Raw genomic sequence first — 18,933 nt, 5'->3', positions numbered from 1 at the left:
CTCGGCGGGGGGAGCCCGGCCCCTGCGTCCAGCCCGCCCCAGGCTCGCTCCCTCCCCCGGCGGCCGCCGACCCTGCTTCCATGCCCCGGGTGGGCGCCGCACCCCGGAACCTCCGCGCCCATGGCCGCTAGCCTGAGGAGGCCCTCCACCATCAGCTCTTCCTCCTCGACGGAAGCCGACGACGAGGGCGTGCGCGGCACCTGCGAAGATGCTTCCATGTGCAAGAGGTGCCCGCGGGGCGCGGGGTCGGGGCGGCGCCCGGGGCCCGGGGCCCAGGGGCACCCCGGGTCGCCGCAGGCGCCCGTCGGCCGTGCGGCGCGCCCGGCAGCGGCTCCCGCGTGTCGCTGGTCTCACCCGCCGGGCGGCGCCGGGCGCGGTGGCGGGCGCGGCCCCCGTGGAGCTCACGCCTGGCCGCGAAGGCCGACGTGCAGCGCGGCCTGACGACAGCCTTGACGCGTCGGGAGAAGCGCGGCTTCTCCCTCTCCAGGGCGCGTCCCAGCGGGGGTCGTCGTGAACCCCGTGGTGCAGCTGAAACTCGGGCCTGTTGCGGGGGAGATGACCTGTTCAGGGCCGCATCATATTTGCGTGCAGAGCCAGTACTTTCCAGAGCTGTAACTCGTACGCTCTGGGAATCCATACTACTACAGGTGTGTGCGGGGCGGGGCGGGGGGGGGGTGGGCGTCGTCGTCACAGGTACGCGCCACCCACCCGGAAGCACGGAAAAGAGAGCTCCAGGCCCCAGGGTGCCGGCCCGTTCATTCAGTGAACAACAATTACTGAGAGCTTACTTTGTGCCGGGTGCTGGGGACTCAGTTTTCAGCAACACGTGATGAAGACGGCTCCCGGGGTCCCTGACATACAGCGTAGTCGGAAGGAACCGGAAACGAGGCATTGCCCGTGAATACATAATTACAGGCTTTTGTTGAGCGCTGAGACATACGGTGTGCTGTTGGAGTCTGTATTTTAGGCAGTGATGTTTACGCTGGGAACAAGCGGCTATAAAAAGAAGGGCTGTGGGAGAGTGTTCCCGCAGAGCCAGGGAGTAGTGCAGACCGCCAGTGGTGGGAAGGAGTGTGCAGGGAGCTGGGACGTGGAGGGACTGAGGTGGGAGCATGAAAGTTTGGGATTAAGGCTTGCACTTTTTGAAGGTTCTTGGAAACTAAGCCTAGTGGCTTAGAACATGGACTCTGGGGCCAGACTGCCACACCGCTCTGAGCTCTGCCACTTGCTAGCTGTGTAGACTCGAGCAACTGACTAACCCGGTCTGTGCCTCGGTTTCCTGATCTGTCAGGTGAGGGCGATGATAATGCCCACTTCATAGGTGATCGTAAGGATCAAATGACATTTAATGTTGCTAGAGCACTTAGGGCAGCATCTGGCATGCAGGATGCGTCAGGGCTGGCGGATTAAATACGCGGATAAATACATAAGAACGAAAGGTTCGCAGGCAGTCCCTGAGGAGATGTGTGACCTTAAATGAATTGCACCCAACTTTATTTCTTCTCCAGCTTCCAGTCGCTGTCGACCACATCTGTAGCACCGTTGAATTGGAAATAGTATTTCTCATATTTGCCGTCAAAATTTTCGGTGGGAAGTAAGATACTTTTCCATAGCACATTAGGGTTAGGTTTGCCGCATGTCGATGATATTGGTTTGCTTAATACTTATTGTAATTTTTTTTTCAAACTTACTTGCCTAAATTAGCTGTAAAATGGTTCAGATGCAGAGAAGAGTGCAGAGAAGCAGTAGAACTGGAGTGTGACTGTCCTCGACTGTCTGTTTCATAGTTTCAGGTCCTCTCTGCCTGTTCTCAGCGCCCCCTTGTCTGCAGGGGAAGTTGGGGTTCAGAGCAACAGAGGATTGGGAGCGGCAGTCCCCAGCCCGAGGGATGCAGCAGCATGGCCTGTGGGCTTCCCGAAACCCGGGGCCAAGGCGCCTCGAGTCCCAGGGGGGCAGGGTTTCCTGGGCGGGGCCGGGCTGCTTTGGCCTGACCCGTCCTTCCTAGCAGTGTTCTCGAACACGTCGCCGTGGCTAGTTCTCGAGTTTCTCTGCTCCATGACCGGCTCGTACAGTGCGTGGACGCCGTAGGTCGCTCAGCTGCCCTCCCCTGGGTGGCCTGTGCATTGCGAGACACCGTGCCCTCCCTCCAGACTCCCATGGGCAGTGCCCGGTCCTGTTCCCTCCCTGGCTCCTCCCGCCAGTGTGCCAGAAACTTATCTCGTCATCTTGTCACTCCGAGAGGCAGATCAGCCCCTTTTCCTTAGCGGCATGAAAACCGCTGGCGGTCATCTAGGTCTGAGGACCGGGGAGACGGTCAGAAACGCCGGGAAGCAGGACTGGTGGGAGCCAGGGACCGGACGCGCTTGTGTCCCCTCCGGGCGCGGCCCGCACGTTTTTATGCCACGCGCCACTGACGCTGACCACATGCTTCGAGGCCAGTCCCGCCCTCTGCCAGGCCTGTGTGGCCTGAGCCTGCTTCGCTTTCCCGCCCCCGCCCGCTGTCCGCTGCTGGGACGGACACTCCAGGTCCGCTGTCACACGGGAGCGGGCGGCCGGCACACTCTAGGGCACAGCGGGCCGCGCGTCGGAGAGGCCTCCCCCCTCGCCTGCCCTCAGGTCGGCCCCTTCGCCCTCCGCGTTGCTCATGCCCTTCGCTCATCATACTCTGCCGCTCGCGTCCGCCTTGTTTGCCGCTCGGTCCCCGGTCCTCAGTCCCCTGGCCCCGAGCAGACACTCGGTAGATGCTGCTTGGCCCGAGCCAGGTGGCAAAGCGACCGATGGGCAGAGCTGAGAGCAGTAGAAACTGCTCCTCGTTCGCCACCAGGCGGGCGTTGGCCTCCCCAGGACCCCTCCGCGCGGGGTGGCAGGGTGGGCGCCACCTTTGTGGGGAGCCCGGCACTGGCTCTGCACCGCCCAAGGGGTTCTCGCACCGGTGTTGAGGTTCAGCAGTCCATTTCTAAGGCCCCTTCCAACCCTTAAACTCTGAGGAACTTTCTCGGCACCCAGCTGCCGGTCTTCCTTCGAGGCGGGTGCGGCTGTTACCACGAGGCGGCACTAGACGGTCCCGCAGACTCAGCGCAGGCTGGAACCACGCCCCACACACAGCCTTGCCGCGTCCTGAGCGCCGCGGTGCCGCTGCCGCCGGTGCTTCTCTATTCGGCATCGTTCTGTAAACGCAGGTGTGCAAACTGACATCGATTTAACGGTACCAGCGGGTCAGCGCCCGTAGACCTGCTTGGACCCCTGGCGAGCTCGCTGCTGTGAAGCGCGGCGGCCCGGCTCCTGGGCGGTCCGGGCGCGCAGCACACGGCATGTGTCCGTGCTGAGCGGCTGAGTGTGTGCGCCCCTCACCCGCGTCTGTGGTTGTGCGGGCAGGTTGTGCGAGACGGGGACGTCTCTTTTCAGAACCCGCACCGACTGCAGCCAGGGCTGCCGTGAGCCTTGTCGGCAGACCCGAAAAAAGGACAGGCAGCATCTGCTTCTGGGCGCTCAGAACTGACCTGGATGCACAACACACACACACACCCCTGCCTTTCAGCTCACGCGTGCGTGTATTACCAGGGTTTAGCGAGGACGCCGTAGGCTGCAGGTGACAGAAGCCTGGCTCACGCTGGCTCGAGGGGGAACACATGGGCATCTCACAGAACGTCCGCCGAGGGCGGCCTGGCGTGACCTTAGAGACTGGCTCCTCTCCCGCCCTCTCAGTGGCCTTAGGGCTGGTTCCACCTGGAAGCCTTCCGTGGTCACCCAGGCTTCAGCTCCCGGCTCAGACACAGAAGCAGGACTCCTCGTCGTGTAGACTGGGCAGAGGGCGTGTAGGCTCTCAGAGTGGCTTCCAGGTTGTGGTTTTGTTTATTTGTTCCTGGCTTCCCCTCCGTGACCCTGTGACCACCATGAGGGACTGGAAGTGACCGACACCCAGCATGGACTCGGGAGAAGTGCCCAGGTCGCTGTCAGTGATGTTTGCCAAATATTTCAGAATTTCCTTTCCTCTGGGCACAAAAAGTTTGGGCCAGTGAGTTTGCCGGGTGACTAAATGAAGTATGGGGTGAGGTCGTTTGCTGGGTCAGGTTCTGGGAAAGGGATTCAGTGGCGTGAGGACAGACAGGTGACAGGTGGGCACTGCAGAAGGCGTGGTGAGCGGTGTGCACACGCGAGGTGGGTGCGGAGCCGGCTTCGCCGTGCGGGGACCCTGGGTGTGCCCGCAGTGGCCTTCGGAGGCCGGCACGTCTCCTCCTGATCCTTGACCTGGTTCTTGGGGAACTGCCGACCTCTACTCACCTGCCCTCTCTCATCCCTTCCAGGTTCGCCGTGAGCATCGGCTACTGGGACGACCCCTACATCCAGCACTTCGTGAGGCTCTCTAAAGAGAGGAAGGCCCCTGAGATTAACAGAGGCGAGTGACCGTCTTCCCAACACCGCCCGTCACTGAGAGGCCGGAAGCTTCAGGGGTTCACTCGTAACAAGAGCGTCCAGCGTGCACGCTCCCCAGGAGCGTGTGCTCCGCTCCCAGCGCCCCCCCAACCCCCACAGCGTGTCACGCGGCTTTTTTGTCTTTGCTAATCTGATACTTGAAAACTGGTATCTTAGGGTAACCTTATCTTTTATTCCTTTTATTTACAGTAAGGTTGAAGATCATTTCCATTTCGTATGTTTAAAAGCCACGTATATGTTTTTACTGTGAACTGTCTGTTGACAGAAGGGATTCCTTTTTGGTGCCTTGTTAAGTTGTTAGTGACGCTAGGGACTCCTCAGAGATCGTTTCCAGCAGGGAGTCCGGGGACGCGAGGCCGGCCTGACTCAGGCTCAGCTGGCTTGGGAAACCGGCCACATGGCACCCGTTCCCGTGTGTGCGGGGCACCTTGGCCCTAAAGGTTGGATCCTAGAGATCAGGTTCCGTAAGAGGCACAGGGAACTTTTAAAGCGAGGGTTCCGGGGAGTTAGGACGTGGTATCGAGTGAGTGAAACCAGACTTCGGTGAGACCGGGCAAGGCCCGGATGGGAGGCAGCTTTCCCACGGGCTGCTCCAGAGGCGGGGGCGGCCGTGGTGCAGCCCTGGGGCCCCGGCAGATGTCGGCCCTCCTGCCTGCCTTCATCCTCTCCCTGGGTCCCAACCCCCAGACTGGAGAGTGTTCCCCAAACACCGTGCTGTGAAGAATTTTTTCCTAATACCCTATCCATTATGGGTGTTTCTATAAAATATGATAAGAATGGTTTGCTAGAAAAATAAATGAAGAAGACATGCAAAATACAAGCCAAATTATTTATGAGTAGAGTCAACAGACATAAAATTCCTGGCAAGTTGCAATAGAAGTTTCTAAATGCTGCTCGAATTTGGTTCCTAAAACAGCCACGCTTTGCGCTAGCCGGGCTCAGGCAAGCGGAGGGCCGCTCGCTCCCTGCCCCCGCCTCGGGCCCCTGGCTCCTCAGGGGCATCTTATTGGCAGCTCCTGGCTGTGTCCTCCCCTCCCTCCCAGGCACAGGGTCCCCTGTGCAGGTGGAGGTGGGAAAAGCCAGGTGAGAAATGTGGCTTCGGCCTTGACATCCATCTGCCTGATTTCCCAGCCTGCAAATAGTCTCTCCTGTCAGATTTTGCAATGTTGAGTTTCACCCGAGTGCTAAGTGGCTTTCTCTCTGGCCACGAGAAAGGTCGTTTCCAAGGGGAGCATTTAAATCTGCTGTTTTATGCAAAGCCTATCTTCATAAGTAAAATTACAGGACATTTTAGTTTTCTGTAAGATAATTCCACCAGTTGATAGGTTGTGCTTTGGTTCAAAAGGCTTTAAAAAGAATTTGAAGCTGCTGTCCCTCACGCAGGTGTGCCGTACTCCGCTGACCTTGAAGGGGGCGGGGCGCCCCGTCTCCCGGTGCCCTGGGCCTCACAGGGGTCATTGCTGTCCTCGCCGAGTGACAGCTTGTTTCGCGCGCTCTCTCAGGGTATTTCGCTCGAGTCCATGGCATCAGTCAGCTCATGAAGGCGTTTCTGCGGAAGACGGAATGCCACTGTCAGGTCATCAACCTCGGGGCCGGGATGGACACCGCCTTCTGGATGCTGAAGGTGCGCTCGGGGTCACCCTCCTGTTTCCTCAGCTGTTCACAGCTAATGCTTTGAAGGTGCTCGCCCGGTTCAGAAGCATTTAAACGCATTGGAAGGGACGCAGTGGCAGCCCCCCGCCCAGCCCTGTCCCCTGCCGCGGGCCACCCCCACTCCGGCCCGCGCTGGGGCCCCGCGGGCCGTGTGCACATTTCTGGCCTTTGCCGCTACAAGCAGGGTCATAATGAACCGTGTGTGCGATTCCCCGCGCCTGCGTGCAGACGTCGGGGCCAGAGCCGCCCCCCCTGGCGGGGGCTCGCTGCGGCAGAGCACGTGCGTCTGTGATGGGGACGCTGACCAGGGCTCGCCTGCGGGCACAGCGGTGACCTGGCCGAGCTGGAGGTTCGCACGGCCAGGGTGATGGCCGCGTGACGCCCGGCCCTCGCACAGCCGTCCTCTGACTCCATCCCGTGGCTGCTCCACTAGGGTTTGGGACGGAGGGGGACCGGCCCGTCAGCGGCAGGGTGGCCGCCAACCGGACAGGCGAGGGGACGTGGGGCCTGTGTCCTCGCCGCAGCCACAGCAGGGAGCGCGCGTCGCTCCCAGGAGGACGCGCGCACGGCGTTCTCCCGCAGACCCGCTTCCCAGGGCAGGAGCCCCTGGCCCCGGAGTCGAGTGACCGTCCCGAGGCCTCAGCACCCGGGGCGCAGCTGGGACCGGAGCCCAGACTGCCTGCCCCTTACCACCCACTGCGCTCCGCGATCACGGAAACAACACGGATCGCAGAACGGCGCTCGCCCCCGTGAGGGAGGACGCTTCCAGCTCTTCGCTGCGTCAGTCTGTGTCACCCCGACTGCTGGGCAGAACCCGCTGCGTGGTTTCCTGGCCGCGCGCTGGGCCCCACGCTGCTTTCCGAAAGTTACTGTTCTGTGCGACTGGGAAGCCCCCGTGACCGCCCCTTCCTCCCAGCCCTTCCCCACCGCAGGCCTGCGTCGGCTGCCTCCCTGCCCCCCGCCTGGTCCTCGTGCTGAGACCAGACTCATCCAGAAAGCACGTGCTGACCCTGTCGCTCCTGCCGGAAGCCCTTCGGGGCCGGCGCGTGGAGGCGGGCCGCAAGCAAGCATGGTGCGTGACCGCGGGGCTTGCGTGTCCTTTTCCAGGATCAAGACCTTCTCCCAAGCAAATACTTTGAAGTTGACTTTCCAATGATTGTCACCAGGAAGCTGCACAACATCAAGTAAGTGGCTTCGGCCGCGAGCGGGAGCCTGGCGGGACGCCGGGGGCCTCGTCCTGCACCCCGCTTCCCCGCGCCCCCCTTCCGGTGTGTCGCGCAGTCTTCAGAGTGAGACACACCTTCACCGCAGTGCTCAGGGGAGCTGGCGTTCCATAACCGGATTTCTGAGGAAGCTTGTCCCCTTCTTTGTCCCCAGGACACAGAAAGGGGCCTGGTCCAGGACAGATGCTCAGCAAATGGCGTCTGAGTGAGCGGGCGGGCGGCTTGGTCAGGTGTCCCGCGTGGGGCGTGGTGGGGCCGTCCTGGCTTCGGGGAGGTGGTGCGGCCGCCGGCCGGGAGCCCGCTCGTCTCTGCTGAGACCGGCTCGGCGCCCCGCAGCCTCCCACCTGCCTCCCTCCGACTGTGTCCTTCAGGCCTCGGGCAGGCTCAGGAGCTCAGTGCCCTTGTCCCCGCCTTTGACAGACGAGGAGAATGAGGCTCAAAGTTTAATTTACCTAAGGTCACCCAGCTAGGATGGGGTGGAGCTGGGAGCTCTGCTGACTTCGAGCCCAAGGTCAAGGTTTCTGGGGTCTAATTCAAATCAGGCATGGAGATGGAATCCTAGTTGTTACATTGAATTATTTTTAATAAACGTGAAAGTTTAAGCTTGTCTTTTAGAGATGTCTAATCCTCGCAAAGTGGAAGTATTTTTCAAGCTTTATTATTTTTTGCTTTACCTTATGAAAATAAGTTCTTTACCCTTTCCATATGTCAAATTACATTTCGCATTAGATGTGCTTTTCGGATGGCACACGGCAGTTCTGATGCTCTGGGAAGGCAGAGTTTGGCCGAGCTCGTTGGAACTGTGGGGAAGGAGCAAGGAGGCACTTGGCTCCGGCTGGCGCTGGGTGCCCGGGGTGGGGCGCCCGGGGTGGGGCGCCCGGGGTGGGGCGCCTGGGGTAGGGGCGCCCGGGATGGAAATGCCTGGCATCTGTGCACAGCCTTAGGGCCCTGAACATTTGGCTCTCCAATTTCTGGTGTTCTACACATTCTTGATCTGAGGAGTTGTACTTGAGATCTGAGTAAGGGTCAGTTGTGTAGTTACCTGTGATGAACAGTAGCCGACCTTAGAGTTTTGTTTGGGAAGAGGCGAGGACCGGAGGTGGCCGAGGACATGGGGCCAGCGGGAGCCCGAGCCCGCCTTCCGCCGTTCCCCAGTCTGGTGGGTTTAGGGCTGTTCACAGTCGACATCACAGTCGGACTGTGATGCGTGGCCGGCCTCACCCTGGACCGTGTGCCCTGAAGTGTTCTGTCTGCCGCGGGTCAGGCGGTGTGGGCGGGCCCCACGGGAGCAGGGAGCACCGGCTGCTCTCACCGCGAGCGGGCGCCGGCGTTCGCAGCAGGAGCCGCCTGACCCTCCTGCTGCGCCTCCCGCCGTCCCACAGGTTCAAGCCGCTGCTGTCACAGCCCATCCTGGAGCTGCACTGCGAGGACACCCTGCACATGGGCAAGTACCCGGCGTCCGCCTGGCGCGTGGACGCGGTGGCGCGCTTCGCTTCCCCCCTTCGCTTTCTAAAGAGGGCGCGCGTGTGCGTGTGCGTGTGTGTGCGTGTGCGTGTGTGTGCGTGTGCGTGTACATGCGTGCGTGTGCGTGTGCATATGTGCGCGTGTGCGTGCATGTGCGTGTACATGTGTGTGCATGTGTGCGTGTGTGCATATGTGTGCGTGTGTGTGCATGTGCGTGTACATGTGTGTGCGCGTGTGCATGTGCGTGTGTGTGCGCGTGCGCGCGTGTGCGTGTGCATGTGTGTGCGCGCGTGCGTGTGTGCGTGTGCATGTGTGTGCGTGCATGTGCATGTGTGCGTGTGCGTGCGTGTGTGCATGTGCGTGGGCGTGTGTGCGTGTGTGCGCGCGTGCGTGCGTGCGTGTGTGTCTGAAAGAGAAGGCACGTGTTTGTGTATGAGTGTGAGCACGGAGGAAAAGAGGCTGGAATTTATATATCGAAATACGAAGACCTGTCTTCGGAAGGTGCGATTGTAGTTAATTCTCACCCTCCTCTTATCTGATTTTTGAAATACTGAGCATAGCTTTTCATAATGGAGAACAACAGTAATTTTAATGTTGAAGAAACCATATCCATTGAAATTAAAATCTCTCCTTGATGAATTTCTGTTGACATAATCTTTTCTTATATTTGCAGATGGACACTTGTTGGATTCAAAGAGATACGCCATTATTGGAGCTGACCTTCGAGATATATCTGAGCTGGAAGAGAAACTAAAGAAATGTAACATGAATACACAGTGAGATTTTTTCCTAACCTGTTACACACTGTGGTTTCACGCTGAAGCGCGAAAAGGCCAGTCGGAAATGCGGCCTGATCCCCAGGTCCCGTTTCTACAGTTTTTATCATTTCGTTGCTACTTAAAGAGTAATTTTCTGAAATTTTTTAGAAGGACTGATTTTACATCTGAATCATCCATGTTGCTTATGTGGAATACTGGGGAGTAATAGAAACAAAATTCAAAAGAAAAGAATTGTATGCATAGCTACCATAAAAAAAAAAAAAAAACAGACAAACGGGCAGCGGACAGATGGCCAGGCAGCTCAGAAGAGGCTGGGCGCCGTGGGGGGGCGCTGGCCCGTGGCGGTGGCCAGGCGGGGCTCCGTCTCCCTGCACCGTCACGTGTCGGCGAGGGTACGGGGCAGAGCATGGTTAGGCGCCACCGGCGGAGGTGACCTCGGCACGGCTGAGGCAGGACTGTCCGGCAGCACCCAGCGGGATTGCAGGTGTGTGCGCCACCCATGCGCGAGGAGGCGTCCACTGCAGCCACCGTGCTCGGCAGCAGGAAGTTGGGACAACCCAAATGGCCTCGGGAGGAGAGCAGATGAGTAACGAGAAACGCGGCTCCCAGGCCAGCTCCCAGGCCGCTCAGGGCTCTGCGGAGTGGCAGGCGGGGCGCGGCGCCCAGTGCACGCGCCAGCGCCTTGCGCACAGCACGGGGGACCCCGTGCCGGCCGGAGGGCCCCGCACCAGACTCGGACGGCGGGGGCGGAGTGAGGCCTGTGGCTTCAGCAGTGATTGTGGCCCTAGACTGGGCTTAAAGGGTCAGTGGGAGGGAAAGACAGGTCTCTAGGCTGCTGGAGGTGAAGACGACATTCAGGAATACTTGAGGCGAGGCACCCAGGGGAGAGGTGTGCGGGGAGGGTGAGGTCCAGGAGTGCGATTTTAAAGATTCCGAGGCAGAAAGTCGGCGGCAGTGGCGGAAGGCGCAGCAGCGAGGGGCGCGCGGCTGGAAAAGGGGGCTGCGGAGCTTGGCCTGGGGCCGGCTGGCCTCCGGGGAAGGAGGAGCGTGCGGGCGGAGCTTAGGGTGACGCAGGCGGAGCTTAGGGTGATGTGGGCGGAGCTTTGGGTGACGCGGGCGGGGCGTGGGCGGTGCACGCGTCGTCTTTCTAGCGCGTGTTTCGTTATGAGCTCGCGACGTGTTCCGCCGAGAACGCCGAGAACCGTCAGCCCGGTCGCCATCCGTGGGGGTTTTGGGGCCCTCTGGCCCCCTGCTGCCGCCAGCTCTGTTTCCGGGGTCTGTCTCCTGAGGCAGAGCCCGGTGAAGAGCAGTCATGCCTCTTTTCCCCTTGGGGCCCTTAACGTGGCCACGGATGGCAGGGCATAGTGTGTTTCTTCAGCAGACAGGGGGCCTGGCCGTCGGACACCACGAGGCCCGGGCGCATCACGGGTGCCCGCCGGTGGGTTGGTCAGCGCTGACGGCTGGGCACCCTGGAGTCCCGGAGGAGTCTCGGACCCTCGTCCTGGTTCCATGTTAGTTATTTGATAGGCGTGGTTTTTCGTTGCTTTGTTTTTTAAAAACATCTTTGAGCCTTTTTAAAAAGTTGAGGCTTCCGGGTGCTTCCTGAGGATTCGTTGCTTGTCCTGTTTCGAGATCGTTCGGTGCTTCAGGTCTGAGTCAGGAACGTGGGTGCTTGAAGACACGTCGTTCGCCCACGGAGCTCTCGGTTCTCGGAGGCGAAGCTCCTGCCCGCAGTCGGGCTTCGGCGCGTGGATGGCGGTGTCCCCGCGTGGCCCCAGCGGGCTGGTCCAGACGCAGCACGTTGAAAGGAGTCGGTTCAGCCGCTCAGGATTCTGGGTGGCGGTTTGGGCAGGGCTTAGCTGTGCAGCTCTGCTGGGGCCAGCTTGGCCGACGCACCTGGGGCTCACGCATGCGTGCACGTGCGTGCGTGTGGACAGCTGCAGGTCCGCGGGGCTGCCTCCTCCCCGGGGCCCCCGCAAGCGCAGCAGGAGAGCCCACGCCAGTGTGCAGGTGGTGGGCAGGCCTCCCTGTATCACGCTGCCCGTGGTCAGCGACTGCCCCGGCTCCAGGCGATGGGCGGTGCCTCCACCTCCTGAGTGGCAGAGCCTGTGGGTACGGATCGCCACCGTGGGGTGCCGGGCGCGGAGACGTTGTCTCCACTTCGCACATTGCCACGAGCGGACAAACCACCGCTCACCTTTGCACAAATGCAGTCGTGGGCGTCAAGGAGCGCCGAGGCGCCGCTGGCCGGTGTGCTTGCCCTGGGCTCTCCCGGGGGGACCTGCCGCCCGTCCCGCAGCGAGAGCGGTCCCGTGACAGCGTCTCAGTGCCTCTCCCGTCCCCGCCAGGTTGCCGACGCTCCTGGTGACTGAATGCGTGCTGGTCTACATGACTCCGGAGCAGTCTGCAAGCCTGATCAAGTGGGCGGCCAGCAGTTTCGTGACGGCCATGTTTGTAAACTACGAGCAGGTAACGGAGGCAGCCGCGCTGGCACTCGGCACGGGGCCCGGGCGGCTGTCCCCGAGCCCCCACGGTACGTGCTCCCACACGCCTCCTTCTGCCTCTGGCCACATGTCCCCTTTTCCAGTCAAGGCCAGCAGGCCCCCGACCCCTGGCTTCTTGATGTCCTTTAAACCTTTAGCCAGTGTTTGGAACTTTGGCCTTGGCCCTCATATAAGCTTTTGCGTTTTTGTATTTGACGTTGAGTCATAGCCCTTGACGGGGGAGTTTTGGCTCTCACCAGTGCAGGGGCCCCAGAGGTGGGCAGGTGGCGCAGATGCAGGAAGGTGGCCACGTGAGCGTGTGGCGTGCTGGGTTCTGGGGCGCTCTGGCCACCCGTGTCCCGTCTCACGGGAGTGACTACTGCTCTGTCCCGGCCAGTCGTCACCACGTGGGCCTGTGAGCGCAGAGTTGTCAGAGGTCTAGCTTTTCTGGAGAAGTTAGAAATGCAGGATTTTAATATAAAATTTCCTGATTTCTGAAATCCCTGGGTTGGTCCCTGACTGCCGGTTTGCCTCTCTGGTCTGGTGCGTAAGCCTTGTTTTGGGGCTCTGGAACCCCCCAGGGTGGGCCCAGCCCTTGCCCCTCATTCTCATCGTTGGCTGGGTGACTCAAGGCAAGTTGCTTGGTGGCCGGGAGTCCGTGCTCTGGATGTGGACAGCCCCGCTGTGCGGCCCAGACAGTTACCTGACCGTTCTGTGCCTGGGTCCTCGTCAGAAAAATGCGGGCAACGACTCCCCGACGTGGTCGGGCGTTGTGGGAGGAGGCGGGCGACACGTGCTCGCGTCTGCAGCCCACCCGCCCTCGGGTCGCGTCGGCCGATCTGGGGTTGCTCGGAGCCCCAGCTCTTTGTGTGTGGGGGCAGGACCGCCGCCCCCCTGGGCCATCGTGGCAGCTCGTGCCGGGCCCCGGGCGAGCACTGACCACGTGCGGGCTGTTTTTATTGCTTGTTTTACTTCAGTTTTATGGATTTCATGTTCCATCTCATTTTATTTTTAAATTTTATTGTAGAGAGCACTGCAGGGCCTCGCCCAAGCTTACATAATTGCAGACAGATTAGGGCTAGACTTCGGTCCCCTGACCACGACCCCGCCCCGCCAGCCCAGGTCCCTGTGCGGGTGGCTCTGGGTCGGTCGATGTCCCCCTCCCCCCTCTGGGGACAGTCCTCAGACCTGGCATTCAGTCCTGGCGAGTGGATGCGTGGCAGCAGGCCCCCTGTGATGTGGCTAACGCCCGTGGGATGCTGCACCTGGGGCAGGCGGACCCACCCGGGTGTGCACCCCGCTTCCCTCCTGCATGCTCCCCAGCAGTGGAGGCGGTGGGTTAGGCGTGCTCTGACCGGAGACCCTGTCACTCGGAGCAGGTCCGGGAATGTGCCAGTTTCTGACCCGTCCACGGCTGTCCCTAACCCGTTCAGACCGCAGCCACCACCCTCAGTTCGTGCACGATAAATGCCTAATCCCCGTGTCCCAGCAGACGCAGTCGGCAGCGTGCGGTCGCGCCGCCACTCAGTGCCTCACACCGCGCCTGGCTAGCAGTGCGAGACGACAGGGCCGCAGGACGATGGCCGTGATGACAGTGGCCGCTGCCTGCTCGTGGCAGGCTCCGCGCCGGGAGTCCCACGTGCACGGTCGTCCCCGCAGGCCGCCAGCCGGTCTCGGGGTGTCGTGGTCTCACGGGTCAGGGGGCCAAAGCGCAGGGCGGCCGGCGCGCCCGGTGTCAGCGGGACGTGTCAGGCTGGGACTCCAGCGCAGGCGACGAGGCTGGGGGCGTGCTCACGCCCCCTCCGTCCTCCGCCGAGCCTGCCACGGCCACCGAAGGAGACCGCGGCGGCGCTCCTCATCGTCCTGTGACCCCTGGGAGTCGTTTTACGTCTCGTTAGTGATGGATTCTTGAGACTTTGTATACGGCAAAGTAACAGTGTGCCTCTACGTTATGCACGTAGGTTGTTTACGGTTTTTTAAATTAGTTTTTAGTTACGAGTAATACCAGATACAAAAGTTTTTAAAAATCGAACAGTACGAAAGGGGAGACAAGGAAAAGTCAGTCCCACCGCAGAGCTCAGCCCTCTGACCTGGCAAGCGCCGTCGCAGGTCCCAGAGTTTTCTGTGCCTGTGTAAAGGGTTCTCTGTGAAGGCAGGTGGGAGAACACGGTGCTCGCTCCTCTGTGTGTTTGTTCAAGAGCCCTCAGGTCGTAGAGGCCTCTACACCTGCGCACACATACGGGTCTTCCTTTCCCGTGGCCATGGCTCGCAGTGTGTCATTATGCGAAACGTGCCAGAATGCATCTCACCCCAGAGGGTGGCTGCTCGAGTCCTTCCAGGCTCCTCTGCCCGGCCCGGCGCTGCGGTGAGCGCCCGCGCAGCTGCGCTCGTGCTGGCCGCGGGCCCCCGGCTCGGCTCTGTCGCCCGCGCCAGGCGCCGCGTGACCGCGCGTCTCAGGGGTGGCGCCCGCCTGTCCCCCCGCCCCAGGTGAACATGGAGGACCGGTTCGGGCAGATCATGGTGGAGAACCTGCGGAGGCGGCAGTGCGACCTGGCCGGGGTGGAGCCCTGCAAGTCCCTGGAGTCGCAGGTCAGCGGGAGGTCCCCGGGGCCCCTGTCGCGGGGCCCACGCCCTGAGTGCCCCCTGAGTGCCGGCTCCGCCTCCGTGGGTGTCCCACAGCCGGGCCCTGGTTCAGGAGCCGCGGCGGGCGGGTGCTGTGTCGTGTGCCCTGCACCGTTTCCTGCGGGCGCCGTGGGGCGGTCTGAAGACGGGTGACGCGGTAAATGCTTCGCCGCGCCTGCCCCTCCCCCGGGACAGCGGCGCCGCCGCGGCCACAGCTCGCCAGTCGGCAGCGCCGCCTTCGTAGCACCGGCCCCCATTCGCGCCCGGTTTCCCCCAGCTGGTTTTTAAAATTTGAATTGGGATCCAGCGTGCCCACACTTTGGCTGATGGGGCCCTCAGTCTCTTGGCATCTGTCATTGTGCTCACTCTTTTAAAAACGTTGATTTCTGGCTGAGGGGACCACCCCCCGTGCCCCGGGTCGCAGTGGCGTAGGGCGGAGCGCTGGGAGGTGGGGGGCCTGGCGCCCGGGGCCGGCAGCTCCGCCTCTCTCCTCTGTCGCTGTAGAAGCAGCGGCTCCTGTCCAACGGGTGGGAAACCGCGTCGGCCATGAACATGATGGAGCTGTACAGCCGGCTGCCGCGGACGGAGGTCAGCAGGTAGGCGCGCGAGGCGGCCGTGACGGTGTTCGCGGCCTCACTGCGTCACCGCTGGAAGCCGGTGCCTGTCCCTCCCGTCCCCTTTCACCCCGCCCCCAGCCCGTCCCAGCTGTTAGAAGCGTTTTTGAAGTTTTTGTTCTTCAGGTGACACAGGCCTTTCTAGAGCAGGGGGAGCTTCCCTCTGTCACTCGCTTTGCAGACGCTTTTCTAGTTTGTCCCTCGACTCTGTGGCACCTTTTCCTCACTTGCCGTGAACAACGGCCTGGGTGGAGTGCAGCGTCCGTGCTGCTCTGCGCCCCCGTCACCTGCCCCGCACCCGCCCCGCACCCGCCCCGCACCTGCTCCATCACCTGCCCCGCACCTGCCCCATCACCTGCCCTGCACCTGCCCCGCACCTGCCCCGCGCTTGCCCCGCACCTGCCCCATCACCTGCCCCGCACCTGCCCCATCACCTGCCCCGCACCCGCCCCGCACCTGCTCCATCACCTGCCCCGCACCTGCCCCGCACCTGCCCCATCACCTGCCCCGCACCTGCCCCGCACTTGCCCCGCACCTGCCCCGCACCTGCCCCGCACCTGCCCCGCACCTGCCGTAACCGTGCCTCCGTCCCCGCAGGATAGAGTCCCTCGAGTTCCTGGACGAGCTGGAGCTCCTGGAGCAGCTCATGCAGCACTACTGCCTCTGCTGGGCGACCAAGGGCGGCAGCCACCTAGGTACCGGCCGCGCCGCCCCTTCTGCCCCCGCCGGGGCCTCTGCCAAGAGCGCGTGCTCACCCAGGAGCACCAGGCCATGGCTGTGCATGCGGGCCCTGAACACGTGCCGTGGGCGTTAGCCCTGGGAGCGGGGGCGCCGGCCCGTCCGTGTGTGGGGCCGTCACCCAGTGCCCTTCACGGGTCTGCCACACCCCCTCGTCGGCAGTTAGCGTGGCAACGAAGTGGCCAGGCCCGTCGGCTCCGCTGGCTCATCCGCGGGTCCCCGGAAGGTCAGCAGCCGGGTCCTCGCTTCACAGAGCCTCGTGGCTGTGGCCGCACAGCCCACTCTCACCTCTGCGACCAGGGCCGCGTTTCCCAGCCCGCAGAGTCGGCCACAGGGACAGCCACGGGGCCTGGTCCCTCCTCCCCGTGGCCTTGGCCTCGACCAGTCCCTCCTTCAGCCGCCCCTGCTCCCCGCTCCCGCGGGCGATGCCTGGGCGCCCCTCCACCTGGCCGAGATCGGTTCAGACCTCGGTTCTGGCCTCGACGTCCTGGCTGCCCCGCAGGCCCCCCGCAGGTGCCTGAGGGGCGGACCGCCTCGGACGGGTCACTGACACTGGCCAGACGGCACCAGGCGAGGCTGCGCCCTGCGGAAGCCCCAAGCTGCCACCGGGCGGTCAGTCGTCCCCGAGGCTCGTCCGCAGCTGGAGACGTTTGCTCAGCTGTGCACTTGTGCCCACAAGACCCTTTTCAGTTTGTTTCTGATTTAAAACCAATCATTATAGTGTTTTTATATTGTTTTAAAAATGATATAGTTGTTAGTACAGACTTTGGAAACTTCTAAACAGTGTGCCTGTCACTCGGGCCCCTTCTTAAAGCCCCCGCTCCTCCCCCCCCAACTCTTTCTAGCTCTTGCTGTTTTTAATGGAGAGGAGTCTACACACCGTGTAGCTTTGATTCCTGATATTTTCGCGTTACCGTCATGACTCGCCCGTTTCCCCTGCTGCCGGAAGCTCCGGGCGTAGCTTCGGCGTCTCTGTGACAGTGGCCACGAGCCTGTGTCTGGTTCACCGCCCCTTGGTGTGCGACACCATCGCGTCGTGTGGTCTCTGCGGAGCAGTGGCGCCTCTGCTGTCATGAAGGGGGGTGCCCATGCCCCGCCTCCGCCCGGCCCTGGCGTCAGCCCCGTGTGCTGGAGCCCGGGGCGGGACAGCAGAGGGCTCGCAGACGCCCACGGAGCACGCTTGTCCTCCGCGGCCACCCACCCGCCAGCTCGTCCAAGGGCAGCTGGCTTGTGCGCTCCCGCCTCGCAAAGCAGGGCGGGGGTCCCGGGGCCCTGGGGTCAGGCCCCTCCCCGCCCCATGCCCCGCCCGTGTCTCCGCTCTGCTCCCGGGTCCCTTCGGGTCACTTCACGGTGTCTCTGTCACTCCCAGGTCTGAAGGACATCACTTGCTAACCCGCCCAGGCCCCTGCGACACCGGAAGCCCAGCCGCCGGCCTCCCGGAGCAGACGCGATGCCAGCCGCCTGGGCGCGGCCCAGGCCTCGTCTGCCGGCCCAGCCCGCCCCGGCTCAGAGCCTGCGGCCGGGGCTGCCGTGGCACTTCCTGCGCCTGCTGACCTGTCCTTTAAATAAACGTCAGTTGGCAGTTGCCCTGTGTGCCTGTCCTTTGCTCCCCTGGGCGGGCTGCGGTGCCCTCTGAGCGGAAGCCGAAGGTCCCGACCCCGGCCGTCACTCTGGCCCGCTGCCCGCGAGTCCCGCATGCCCGTGCTCGGCGTGCGTTTGGGATTTACTCCGTGCTCGATCGCAGCACTGTGTCCCTTGGCCCTGGGCCGCCAGTGGCCAGAGCCCATCTCCACTTGAGTCCTTCCTCAGTCCTTGTGGCAGGCTGAATGATGGCCCCCGAAGTGACCCCGGGCCCCGAACCAGTGAGCAGGTGTGGCTCAGGTCCAGGAGGCGGGCCCAGGCGACCGCGAGGGCCTGTACGAGGGGCAGGAAGTGGGTTGGCGGCAGACCAAGGCTCTAGGTGCCGGGCGGGGCTCAGGCCTCTGCGGGCGCGGGACAGCCGGCTCCGGGCACCGCGCTGACGGAGCCGCCTCAGGGGACCGGCCCGCCCCGCACACGAGCCTCGGCACCCGGCCTGCTGCCTCCATGCCCCGGGCCTGCGTGGCATCGTTTGTGTTCACACCCAGACTGAGACGGCGTCGCCTCGAGTTTGCAGAGTGAGAAAGACACAGGCCAGGGCGAGCTCCCCCACTCCTCACAGGCCGGTGGTCGTGGGCACCCCCCTCGCCCGGGGCTTGGCCGCCCCCTCTGCGCAGTGGGACGGTGAGGACGAGGCCGGCCTCTCACTGTTGCGGGGGGACTGCCTGACGCGCGGAGCCAGAGCCGTGCTCGGGGGACCTGTGACCCCTCCGCATCTCAGCCGCTCCCCGACCGGGTGGTCCCACGCTGCTCCTCACGTGACCAGCCAGCTCCTGAGCGCCCCGCGCACTCAGCTGAGCCCGGGGCGCGTGCTCTGCTCCGTCCACCCCCACCCCCTTGCTCTTGGGGTTCTGCGCCCCCTGCTGTCACCGGCCTTCTGTTCCCACTCCAGCCCAGAAAGCTGCCCACCCCGGGTGCGACCTCGCAGCTGCAGCCAGAGCTCCTGCACCCTGAGCCCTCGGCCCTGGGCTGCTGCCCGGGGTCCCACGTGGCCGCCTTTCCGTTCACTTTGAGAACGGGGCCCGGATTCTCAGCGACGCCCTTGCATTTCCGAGAAAGGTGACTGAGAATGCAGATGACCGCTGAAGCTGCTGGGACTTCCGGCCCATGACCGAGGGGCACGGATGTGGGCCCGGGGCAGGTCATGCTGCTGGCCCGGCAGCCACACACTCCAAGGCAGGGTGTGCGAAGGCGGCTTTGCCCTGTCCCGTGCGAGCGTCACCAGCGCGCCTGACGCCTCTGCCTGAGGCTGCGCCTTAGCCAGCCCCGTCCCGCACCGAGGCAT

At 62.8% G+C, this 18,933-nt stretch overlaps 1 protein-coding gene across 1 annotated transcript; it reads left to right on the top strand.

Moving 5' to 3' along the window:
* LCMT1 (leucine carboxyl methyltransferase 1) lies at positions 1-17,595 on the top strand. Its single transcript, XM_016140861.2, has 11 exons — positions 1-227; positions 4,305-4,396; positions 5,937-6,058; positions 7,195-7,271; positions 8,693-8,754; positions 9,448-9,550; positions 11,902-12,022; positions 14,524-14,625; positions 15,163-15,254; positions 15,870-15,967; positions 17,380-17,595. Exons 1-11 carry the CDS (start codon positions 121-123, stop codon positions 17,400-17,402), a joined length of 999 nt encoding a protein of 332 aa, XP_015996347.2. The 5' UTR covers positions 1-120; the 3' UTR covers positions 17,403-17,595.
* Positions 17,596-18,933: the final 1,338 nt, after the last annotated feature.

Source organism: Rousettus aegyptiacus, unplaced genomic scaffold, assembly GCF_014176215.1.
Source record: "Rousettus aegyptiacus isolate mRouAeg1 unplaced genomic scaffold, mRouAeg1.p scaffold_m13_p_8, whole genome shotgun sequence".
NCBI lineage: Eukaryota > Metazoa > Chordata > Mammalia > Chiroptera > Pteropodidae > Rousettus > Rousettus aegyptiacus.
The sequence above is the reverse complement of the archived record's forward strand: the minus strand, read 5'-3'. Positions and strand labels throughout refer to the sequence as shown.

Excerpts from the sequence above, each read along its gene's own strand:
- LCMT1 (XM_016140861.2), top strand. The coding sequence starts at position 121 with ATGGCCGCTAGCCTGAGGAGGCCCTCCACCATCAGCTCTTCCTCCTCG. Across the intron at positions 228-4,304 it reads GATGCTTCCATGTGCAAGAG|GTTCGCCGTGAGCATCGGCT; the intron begins GTGCCCGCGGGG and ends CATCCCTTCCAG. Across the intron at positions 9,551-11,901 it reads AAATGTAACATGAATACACA|GTTGCCGACGCTCCTGGTGA; the intron begins GTGAGATTTTTT and ends CGTCCCCGCCAG.